Source organism: Carettochelys insculpta, chromosome 3 (genome assembly GCF_033958435.1).
Source record: "Carettochelys insculpta isolate YL-2023 chromosome 3, ASM3395843v1, whole genome shotgun sequence".
In the NCBI taxonomy this organism is placed as follows: Eukaryota; Metazoa; Chordata; order Testudines; family Carettochelyidae; genus Carettochelys; species Carettochelys insculpta.
In genome coordinates, this window is record NC_134139.1 from 1,203,685 (window position 1) to 1,215,817 (window position 12,133).

The 12,133-nt window shown below is 51.3% G+C and overlaps 1 protein-coding gene across 1 annotated transcript in view; it reads right to left on the reverse strand.

Annotated features, from left to right (window-relative positions):
* Positions 1–3,029: 3,029 nt before the first annotated feature.
* The window catches only part of GALM (galactose mutarotase), an 80,564-nt gene continuing 71,460 nt past the window's right edge, over positions 3,030–12,133 (reverse strand). Inside the window, exons 5-7 of the mRNA XM_074989200.1 lie at positions 11,917–12,058; positions 4,531–4,705; positions 3,030–3,149 (exon numbers count right to left, since the gene is read on the reverse strand). Coding sequence (XP_074845301.1) covers positions 3,072–3,149; positions 4,531–4,705; positions 11,917–12,058 — 395 coding nt within the window. The 3' untranslated portion in view covers positions 3,030–3,071. The remainder of the gene's footprint in view (positions 3,150–4,530; positions 4,706–11,916; positions 12,059–12,133) is intronic.

Below are 12,133 nucleotides of genomic sequence, written 5' to 3' on the forward strand. Positions count from 1 at the left end.
AGAACAGGGTACTGGGCTAGCTAGACCTTTGCTCTGATCCATCTGGTGGTTTTTGGGCTCTTATTGAAGAGAAGAATAACGGGCAGTTGGACCACCATCGGTAAATATCTATGTGGGAAACAGCCATTTGATACACAGAATCTGCAGTTTAGCAGAGGTCTAACAAGAGCCAATGGCTGGAAGGGGAATCTACACAAATTCAGACTAGAAATAAGGCTCACGTTTTAAACCATGAAGGTAATTAAAGGAACAGCCTCCCCAGGTACGTGGCGGTTTCTCCATCAGTGGGATTTTTTTTTTAAATTGTTCTTTTTCTAGGTCACCCATAGGTAGTGGATTTGCTGCCAGAATTAATTCAGGAAAGTCCTGTGTTATGCAGGAGGTCAGACTACAGGCTGACAGATGACCCTTCTGACCCTAATGTGTGAATCAAAAAAAAAAATGCATTTTTTTCAGTAAAATGATCAGACTGCATAGACTGGGGAGTCTCTGGGGCACACCCCTAGGTATGGAGCCTTGGATGGCCTCTGCGCTCCCAGGGCTGGTACTAGAGGCACAGCTGGGTCATCACTGCACTTCTGTGAATCCCACCTGCACTAACAGCTCCTTGATAACCACTGGTGGCCAGAGGCACCTGAGGCTGGGGGATTGGCCAGCACAGGAAAGGCCATCTGCATGCATACCCGCATCCATCCCTTGGCTTCAGCGTGGGAACTGGGCCTTCTGTATCTACACTTCATCTTGAACATTCATTTTTTACTGCGGATGTATAAGCAATACAATGAAACTAAGTAATTAGGAAGATCTTTGTAAACTATATAAGGGGGGGGGGGGCCCAAGTCTTGCATCAGCTACTAGCACCTGCTGGATGATTAACTACTCACATTACAGAGGTGAACAGCTTTCTTTTAATCTTCACAGAAATTTTCTGCCAGCAGGGCCCAGGACATGAGGTGAGCTGATGGCCATTTTTATTACTTAAGCAACACCAGGTCAAGCTGATCCTGCCAATGACTGCAAATTCTTAGTCTTATGAATGGTACTTGGACCTCATCTGCAGGAAGAACACGTTGCCAGTGTACTATACTGGCACCCTAAGCCTAGCGGGAGTGCAGCTTTTGCTAGCAAAAGTGCTGCTCTGCCGGTATAACTATCTATCTGCCTACAGGAGGAAGTTCTGCCAGCAGTGTTCAGTCAGTCACAAATCAAACTCTATCCAACCTAGCTCCACTGGTACAAACTTGTAGTGAAGACCTGGTCTTGGTCCTGCATTTAAGCCCAGATCCTCAAAGGTAACGCTTCATGGGAGCCAGGTAGCTGAATGCCTTTGAGGGAGATAGCCCATAGGCCCCTGACTTCAATCCCTACTAGTATGGAATTTGGCCTCACAATCAGCTTAAAGAAGACCCAGGTGATGGGCCAAAATGTGCGTAATGAGCCATCTATCAGCATGCTAGACTACGAACTGGACGTCGTCCATGAGTTCGTGTACCTAGGCTCGACGATCAACAAGCGCACTGGAAAAGCCGCCACAACGTTCGCCAGGCTGACAAAGAGAGTATGGGCTAACAATAAGCTCACTGTACACACCAAGGTGCAGGTCTGCACAGCCTGTGTTTTGAGCACACTGCTGTACACCAGTGAAACATGGACTTCGCTCAAAACGAGCAGCAGCTCAACACGTTCCACATGCACTGCCTTAGGCGCATACTCGGTATCTCATGGCGGGACAAGGTCCCCAACAGCGCAGTGCTTGAGAGGGCAGGCACCGCCTCCGTGTTCACCCTTCTCAAACAGCGGCGTATGCGCTGGCTGGGCCACGTCTCACGCATGACGGATGGCGGAATACCGAAGGACCTCCTCTTCGGCGAACTGGCGTCTGGAAAGAGGCCGAAAGGGCGACCTAAATTGCGCTACAAGGACACGTGCAAGCGTGACCTCAGCGCTTTCTCTATCAGTGTGAACATCTGGTATTCGCTCGCCTCAGACAGGCATGCCTGGAAACAGGGAGTGAAGGAAGCTCTTGCTATGTATGAAACTACCTTGGTGAAGGAAGCGGAAGACAGGAGAGCGCTCAGGAAGATCCGTGCCCATGATACCAAAGCGACATCTGCCTACTGCCGCTCACAGTGCGGAGAGGACTGCCACTCCCGGATTGGACTGCACAGCCACAGGAGACGCTGCTTGAATCAGTCCAGCTGGGGTGCAAACCCCTGATCCCTCGGGATTGAAGGATGCCTACTACTACTACTACCTGTAGTATACTTAGATAAGAGGGAAATAAGGACAGCTGTGCTATGCTAGTTTAACTGCCGCCTTTCCTAGCGTTAACTGTATTAGCAAAACATCGTACCCCTAACCAATGCATAGGTAACACCTCCTACCATGGGCCAGGCCTAAAAGACAGATAGAGAAACTAGGACATTGAGGTCAGCCCAGAAGAAGGAACAGTGAGTAGATTTTTGGTTCACTTCTGGGGGTGTCACAGAAGTGAGGTTTTAGTTAGCACTTGAATGTTTGGAAGGCAGATGCAGAAAAAGGCACTGTTGCAGGAGTGTAATAGATAAACAGGTCAAAAATGACAGTGCAAGTGGGAATGACTCAAGGACAAGCTCATTGCCAGGGTGGAGGTTACAGGGCCCTGAAGGAAGACAGACAAAAATTTAAACCCGAGTGCATGGGAAAGGGGAGAGGCCTGGGCATGTTCCGATTGGTAAATGAGGAAGAGTAGTTTTGCAGCCTCTAGGAGCCAGACTTTTAAAGGTATTCACGTGTCTCATTCCTACATAAACCAGTAGCAGCTAGATTCCTTAGGGGAGCTGGGTCTTGGTGCTGACTGAACTCTCCTCTGCTGACACCAAGTGGATTTTTACCAGTGACTTCCATGGAAGCTGTCAGACCAGTGTCAAAATGCCACCCTTCGGAGATGTCCCGGCACTCGTCAGCTCTGTTGTGCTGGAGATACTTGGAAGCTCCCGCTGGTATTTTCAGTGATTTCCCTCCCTCCCCCACCCCAGTACTCAGCCCACTTTCTGATGAATTTCGGCTTGTGGCTGCAGAGGTGACTGTCCTCAAGCTGCAGTGAACTGGAGCCAAGTTGTGTGGTTGTACTCCTCTCCTGGCTCCAGCAGCGCGCCGGGGAAATGGGGCTGTGGAAAGACCAAGACAGAACCTTCATGCTGACAGCCTCACAGCTTGATATCGAGTGAGCCATGTTCAGCTGTGACAGAGCTAGACCCTTCCCTCTGCTTTTAACTGGCACAACAGCCATCAGCGGCGGGGTGGCTAACCTGGCTCCAGCTTCCAGTCAGCTAACTCAGGACACATGTAGTGCGGGAACCAAAGAGGCTGCCTCAAACTGCTTCATTTAACATTTGTTTTAAGCCTCAGGTTCAGCCTCAAGTTGTGCATTTGGACCAGCTGGCCCAGGCCCAGCTCTCCCAAAGGAGGGAAACATTTCCAAAGGAGCAGCACATTGTTAGGCACAGTTTGGCTGCATGAAGCCGCATGCACTTCCATGGGAAGCAAGTCACACATGCTCACATAGCTGTGAGAATGGGAGCAGGGCATGTGGGCGGGGCGGGGGAGGGCTGTCAGGGCTCATTACTGTACCAGTAAGTTTATTGTAAGACAGGTCAGAACCCCTGACAGATGAAGGACAAGATTGCAGGGAGTCCTGAAATGGATGGGGACAGCCCACACAGAGCTTGTGGTGGGGAGGTAGAGAGAGATGGAGGGCTGCAGGGAGCCCCTAATGGGTGCAGTGAGTTCACCTGACAAAAGGAACAAAGCGTGCAGCCCCCTGGTTGCTAAGAGACAATTATTTAGCAAGTGAAAATATCTCATCTTGGAAAAACATTCAGCGTTCTCCTCACGTACCCAGCATCTGGTATGTGACAAGGCTGTTGGAGGGGGCAGGGGAGGGGCTGGTGGTGCACTTGGTTCATTCACACCTAGAAACCTGAGATCCGGTTGTATTTTTGCCACTCCTGTATTTTTGCCACTCCCAGAGAAGTTTCGTCCCCAGTCCACAATCAGTGCATAGTTTGAGCTTCTCAGGTGTGGGCCAGGACCAGGACACTATTCCACAGAGCTGGGGGTTTGTTTCAGTGGGCGTTTACCTAACCGCAGCCTGCAGAATTATGGTCTGAGAGGTGAACTTTCTTAATGGCTTGGCTACAGACACGCACACAACTGTGCCACCCTAACTCCTCTGGTAAAAAAGGGATGCACCTTCCCCTCAGGTATAGACATTCAAAGGCTACAACGGTGCTTTATGCAGGTACAGGCCAGTGCTGTATAGGAAGGGGGCCAAGCCATATTATAAGATGCCCCTTTACACTGGAGTAACTGCATCTATGCTAGGGGTGCACACTCTAACCCGCATAGATCTACTGTACCAAACTCTAGACCAGGCTAAAGGAGATATGGCGTCTCCATGAGCGTGCATGTAACTTCCATCAGCTGAGAGGAGGCCTTGCTCCCCACCCCTGGTACTAGGGCACATATGTCCAGCTCAGCAGGAGTTACCTTATTGACTGCATCTGGCCAGTTCTGTGTTTCAAGGCAGAAGGCAGAGTGCTTGAGATACACAGAGCCCCCTCTGCCCTTCAGCGAGCCATCCAAGAAATTCCCAGTGTAGAACTGGATCCCAGGCTGTGTGGTGTAAACCTCCACTGTCCGGCCACTAGGGGGATGATGGACCCTGTTAAAAAAAGGGCAAATTTCTTAATTTTTTCCTAGGGAAATTTAGCTGACTTAGGTTGATTTTCTAAGCAACCAATCCACACTGCAGGGGCCATTCCGTCAACTTTACGGGCTCCTAGGGTTGACATTTGTACGCCTGCTTTTCACAAGAAGGAACACTAAGTTCAACCTTGCATGCTCAACCTGAGGGTGGTGTAGGTGGAGTGTTATTAAATGTGACATTCTTGGCCTCCTGGAGGTGTCACACAGTGTCCCAGTGTGACCTCTTGAGCACTGGCCTGCAGGAAATGGCCTGGGAAAGTTTGAATTTCATTTCCTGTTTGGCCAGCATGGTGAATGGTGCAGGCAGCACACCTCGGCAATACATCTGGCCATGAATTCCCAGGGGTGCAAACGAACCTCCAACATGGAGCATGCAAGAGATCCAGACCTCAGTGCTGCGTAGGGGAATAAATCTGTGCTGGCAAAACTATGAAGGAGTAGAAGAAATGCAGACATTTTCGCCAAGATCTCATGGGGCCTGGAGCAAAAAAAGATACAGCAGGGGTGCACAGAATAAAGGATTGAAGCTCAAGCAGGTGTACCATAAAACAAAGGAAGCGAATGGACTTTCTGGGTCATTGCCGCAAATATGCCTCTTCTACGAGCAACTGCATGGGATTCTAGGGGTGACAAAACCACTCTTCCCAAAGAGCCTGTGGATACCTCTGAAGAGATTTCTCAGGAAGCCTTTGACAACAGCAAAGACGTGGGTGACGAAAAGGAGGAGGATGACAATGGTTAGCAGGCAAACCAAGCAGCTGAGCTCACCAACAGTCAGAAACTTCGCATAATGTTGGATCCCATCCCCTCCTCCTGGACATTTTACAGCCAAACCCTGATGGCGGGGAGGGCACCTCTGGCAAGTTCTCGTTTTTAATTAGTCTACAAGCAGGATAAGGCAATTGGGCGTGATCTGTGGCAGCTGCTGTTCCTATACAGCCTGGGGCACCTGGAACAACTTAACTTGTTGATGTGTCTGGGGATGGAGCACCAATCCCCTTGCACATCTCCAGAAAGCTCTGACAGGCACGAGGAAGTTACTCACCTTGTGCGTAATGATGGGTCTTTGAGATGTGTGTCCCCGTGGGTGCTCCCCTCTGGGTGTTGGTGCGTCTTCGCACCGGCAGTCGGACACACTTCCATAGCCATGGTTTCTCACACTGCAAATGCACAGAAGCACCTCCTTGTGCCCTCTAGGGTGCGCATGGTGCAGACTCCTTTCCTTCCCTACCTGACAATTAGAGCAGGACACTCCACAGCAAGGGAAGGAGGGATGGAAGTGGAGCACCCACAGGGGGACACATCTCGAACAACCATCATTACTGCACAAGGTGAGTAACTTCCTCTTTTTCAAGTAGTGTCCCTGGGGTGCTCCACACTGGGTAACTAGTGAGCAACGGTGGCAGAATGGAGGTGCGTTTGGAGCTCTGTCACTACCACAGTAGACAACACAGCTTGGCCCACTTGGACAGAAGAAGCTACGTTAGACAGGAGAGCGCAGTGCCGGGCAAACGTGTTACTGGAAGACCACGTGGCTGCCCTACAAATGTCCGTGAGAGGTACGTTCTTGAGAAAAGCAGCAGTAGAAGACGCAGCTCAGGTTGAGACGGCCATGACAGCACCTGGCAACGCTCTACAATGAAATGCGTAACAAGTGTGGATACAGGAGGAAACCCACTTCAAAAGTCTTTGGGATGAGATGGGCCGGCCTTTGGACCATTCCCCAAAGAACAAGGAAAGCCAGGGAGACTTGCACCATGGCTTCATACGGTCGATGTATAAGGCTAAACGCCCAGCGGACATCCAGCGTATGCCATGCCCCGTGTGCTGGTTCAGAATGCGGCTTTGGGAAAAACACAGGTAAGTGGATCTGTTTGTTGATGCGAATGGGGAGGGGGCCTTGGTTAAGAACTTAGCGTAAGGCCACGAGGTAACTATCTTTAGTAAAGACAGCGTAGGGAGGCTCCACCATTAGGCTGGCTAACTCCTCAACACTCCTGGCCAAAAAGATCACGACAAGGAAAGAGACCCTCCTAGACAGGTGAAGCCAGGAGGTTGTTGCCAGGGGCTCAAAGGGCGCCTTCAGAAGGCAGTGAAGCACACAATTAAGGTCCCATACAGGAACCAAGGGGTGGACTGTAGGGAAGGTGTTCTGAAGGCCTATTAGGAAGCACTTGGCGATAGGATGGGCCAGGAATGAAGGCCCCTCTTTGGATTACTGAAAAGCTGCTATGGCCGCAGAGTGCACCTGAATCACGCTGAGGCTAAGGCCTGATTCATGCAGTTGCAGGGGTAATCCAGAAGAATGGGAAAGGGCGTGGTATGAGGAGGCACAGAGTGGTGGAAGTCCATCCAGTGGGAGAACCACCACCACTTACAGAGGTAAGATTTGCGTGTCGAATCCCATCTGCTGTTGATGAGAATTCTCCTTACTCCCTCAGAGCAAGCAGTTTTAGCATGGTGGTGCCATGAGGGTGAAGCCTGAGGGGATCAGGATGCTGAGTAGGGCCAAAGTCCCTAGACAGAAGGCTGTGGTGAAGAGGAAATGGATAAGGAGCCGCTCCTGACATCCAAAAGAGGTAAGGGTGCCACGTCTGTCTGGACCAGGCCGAAGTTATTAGAATAACGAGAGTTTGGTCTTGTCTGATCTTGAGTCGCACCCTGTGGAGCAGCAGAGTGGGAGGAAATGGATACAGAAGGGGAGTGCTCCACGGGATGGTGAAGGTATCCCTGAAAGAGTGCCTCCTGAGCCTGGCTCTGGAACAGTACCAGTGATACTTTCTGTTGTGTCTGGTGATGAACAGGTCTACGGGAGGATAACCCCATAGTTGAAACACCCGATTGAGGGCTGCTGTATCGATTTCCCATTCACGAGGGCCTGAAAATGTGTGACTGAGGGTGTTGGCCATGACATTTGAGTACTCCAGGGAGATACATAGCCACGGGATTAATCTGGTGACAGATACACCACGTCCACAGCCTTATGGCCTCCATGCCGAGAGAAGGTGAACAGCCCTCCCTTTGGCGGTTGATGTAATATATGCATGTGGTGGTGTTGGTAAGACCATTGACTGATTTTCTGGTTAGGAGCCACCGGAAATGTTTGCAGGCATAGCAAACTGCTCGAAGTTCCAACAGACGGACATGAAGTGTCTGTTTGGTGAACAACCACCTGCTCTGTACCATGTGACGACGAAGGTGTGATGCCCAAGCAAGGAGAAAGGTGTCTGTGGTGAGAGCAACCAACTGTGACAGTCGGTGGAACAGCACGTTGGTAGGAAAACTGCCAAGATACGTCCACCATTGAAGAGATGCGAGGACCTGTGGAGGGATTGCCAGCGACTTGGAAAGTGGGTCCCTGGCCAGGGTATAGCATGAGGCCAGCCATGTTTGGAGGCAGTGCATGTGAAGCCTGGCTAGCTTGGCCACATGAGTGGTGGCGGCCATGTGGCCCAGTAATGCTGGGCAGGTGCCTACCGTAGTGGTGGGAGACAGACACACTGCATGAATGAGGTTGCACAAAGTGTGAAATGCTGTGACCGTGATGGTGTCTATGTGAGGTCCTATAAATTCTAGAGCTCGAGTGGGACGAATCATGGACTTTGTGTCGTTGATGTGGAAGGTCAGACTGAAGAGGAGGAGCGTGGTGACGTGCAGCATGTGACATGCTTTGGGAAGCAACGGTCCCTTTAAGAGGCAGTCATCTGGGTAAGGGAAGATGACGACGCCTTGGCAATGGAGGTGAGCTGCCACCACCACCAGGGTTTTTGAAAACACTCATGGTACTGTGGAAAGGCCAAATGGGAGGACCCAATACTGGTAGTGGGATCACCCCACTGTAAAATGAGGGAAACATCTGTGAGCCGGATGGATGGTGATATGGAAACATGCATCCTGTAAGTCGAGGGCTGAGAGCCAGTTACTGCTGTACAGTGCCAGAATAATGGTAGCAAGAGTCACCATGCTATAACGTCTGTAAATGATGTACTTGTTGTGTCATCTGAGGTCTAAAATTGGTCTTCGTCCCCCCACTCTTCTTCTGAGCGAGGAAGTAAGTGGAATAGAACCCTCTGCCCTGGAATTCCTCAGGGACAGGTTCAACCGGCAGTAAGCTAATATATGATAGCAGAAGCTGATCCACCATGCCTAGACCACTCTCCCTCCCAGGCTCCTGGGGGAACTTCCACTGTGCCAGCCAAAGCGGTGGGGAGAAAGCACACAATGATCAAGAGACCCAGGCACACAGTCACAGGGAGGAAACTGCAAGCTGCTCTGCCATGTCTGAACCACCCCCTCCCAGGGATGCTTCTGAGTGCAGAAGGCTGACATCCCCGCACTTGTGACAGCAAAATGCCCTTGCTTACCCACCACAAAACCCCTGCCATGCCATCATTTAGAGATTACAAATTATTAAGATCTCCAAAACAGTGTATTTAATGCTTGCATTAAATGCGGCAGTGGGGTGGGGGGACAGTTTACAGGCTTTACAGACAAGCATACTTCATTCAGGGAGAACCTCCTGAAGAGCAACAGACATGACTGTCACGTCACTGTCTGGTCATCCATAAAGCTGTTTTTCAAAGCCGCTCTGGTGAGCTGTGCTCCTCACTGTGCTCTCCTTATTGCCCTGGTATCTGGCTGCTCATAATTACTGTCCAGGTGATCTGCTTTTGTCCTCCAGCCTGGCATAAAAATTTCCCTCTTGCTTTCATGTAAATTATGATGCACAGAGCAGCACCATGAGGGGACTGTTGCCTTTGCTGGGATCTAACGGAGTCAGGAGGCTCCTGAACCTGGCCTTTAAATGGCCAAATGCACATTCTACCACCATTCTGCACTTGCTCAGCCTGTAGCTGAACTGCTTCTCACTGCTGTCCAGGCTGCCTGTGTATGTCTGCATGAGCCAAGGGAGCAAAGGGGTAAGCTGGATCTCCCAGGATCACTACTGGCAGCTCCATATCTTCAGTGGTGATTTTCTGGTCTTGTAAGAAAGTCCCATTCTGCAGCTTTCGGAGCAGACCAGAGTTCCTAAAGCTGCGTGCGTCCATGCACCTTTCCTGAGCATCCCACACTGCTCTTGGTGAAATGATCCTTGCGATCCATCACTGCCTGCGACACCATGGACAAGTGCCCCTTGCAGTTATGCACTCTGTGGCAAAGTGGTCTGGTGCTCAGATAGGGATGTGTGTTCCGTTCATCATCCTGCCACAGTTAGGGAACCCCAGCGTGACAAAACCATCCACTTTGCCCTGCATAATCCCCAGAGTCACTGTATTTGGTAGCAGAAGGGTACTGATCGCCTTGTCTACCTGGATCACAGCAGCCCCCACTGTTGATTTGCCCACTGACCAGTCGCTGTGTGGCAGTGCAAGCCCCCCCCACAGCAATTGCCACTCACTTCTGAACTGTCGGAAGAGGTCTCATTTTGGCATTGCAGCTCTTCAGGGCCGGCGGGGGAAAGCAATTCAGAAAGTTCCAGGAAAGTGGCCTTAGGCATGTGGAAGTTTTGTAGCCACTGCTGATCGTCCCACACCTGCAGACTGGTGGGACCACATTGTTCTGAGCTTGTTTCATGGCACCAGAACCGGTGCTCCACTGTGTACAAGCATCGAGTGCAGCCAGCACGTCTCCGTCCCTCCACTCCAGTGTTTCATATTTGTGTATGTCTGTGTCCTCCGAGAGTCGACACTGAGGCTCTGCACGTATCACAGCACAAAGCGGGAGGTGCTCACAAGACTTGCCACAACAGTCTGAAGCGGTACAGGTGCCACGCTAGCCTTGCAAAGGTGTCTGCATGGATATGTAAGCAGCACAAGAACGCTTTCTGCCATTGCTTTCCCAAGGGAGGGGGAGGTGTGAAGAGCACTACGAGAGGCTGATGACACACACCCAGAACCACCCACAGCATATTTTTGTCCCATCAGACTCCGAGACAGAAACCCACAGTGCAACAGAGCAGCAGGGACTGTGGGCTAGGTGCCCACAGCACACTGCTGACAAAGTCGCAGCTGGCAAACCTAACAGGGACGCATCCCGTTGACTTTGTGTGCCAGTGTGGACATGTACCTTCAACTTTACAAAGTTGGGTGCTACAAAATCAACTTCAAATGCAACCTACATTTGGAGTGTAGGCACACCCTAAGCCAGGGAAAGAGGGAACTGGAGAGCAAGGGAAGAAGATGGTGCTGGTCACATCTCTTCAGCCGTTCAGGCCATCATGCAGGGTCCCCCTCCTTGTCCCAGCTCCCCCCCCAGGAACAGTGACACTAATAAGAACCCTGCTAGAGGAACCAGAAGATCAGCCTGTGGCTCATGCAGTTTTGTAGGGACCTGAGTTCCCTGCTATTAGTGCGGTCTATATGCCCAGGCAATGAAGATAAGGGGCAGGCCAGGTATGAAAAGCAGTGGGCAGGGCATGGCTGAGAGGAGCCTGATGGCAGTGGGTGACCTACTAGAGAGGAGAGGAGAGGGAAGGAGCCACAAGACAGCGCATAGGGGAGGGAAAGGGCCATGGAATGCGCAGACCAGGGAGCTGTGAGCAGAGCAGACTCAGTGTCAGAGAACCCAGGAAGAAGAGAAGCCAGAAGGGCAAAGAGAGTGGGGAAGAATGGTCCAGTGATTAGGGCGCTGACCCAGTACTGTAGAATCACAGAACCCCAGGGCTGGAAGGCACCTCAGGAGGTCATCAAGTCTAGCCCCTGCCCAAAGCAGGACCAACCCCCACGAAGTCATCCCAGCCAGGACTTTGTCCAGCCAGGACTTGAACACCTCCAGGGATGGGGACTGCACCACCTCCCAAGGTAACACACTCCACTGCTTCACCACCTCCTGGTGAAATGGGGCTCAGGAGAGAGGTGCAGCTCCCTGCCTGTCCAAGGCTTTTGCTGTGACTTTAGTTGCTTCGTCTGTCTGTGCCTCAGTGCCCCGCCTGCCGCATGAGCACAGCAGCAGGGGCCTGCATCATGTGCCTCACTGGAGGGGAAATACGGAGGGGTGCTCAGATTCTCTGGTAATGGGGTTCCTGTAGATGGAAGGGACAGAAAATTGGGACCATTTTTCAGAGCCCACAGTCAATGACCCCTGTGCTGCAAGTACAAGTAGGGCAAACCAGAAGACACAAACTAGGGAAGCACCCTATTTACACCACTGAGGTAACCGTGTTCCCACCTGGCACAGTAGCGCCGTGCCTGCGACTGCTCCAAACAGAAGTTATGGTCGAAGCCAGGGAGCTGAAACTTCTGCAAGTGTCGTCCAAGTTCCACCGGCTTCCTCAGATCAAAAGCTGTGCCCTGCACTGCAGCCACCTCACCTGGGGTGGGGGAGAAATAGGACAGGGATTCTATGAGCACACCGACAGTTTTAGTAGTTACAGAGTGTATCCAGA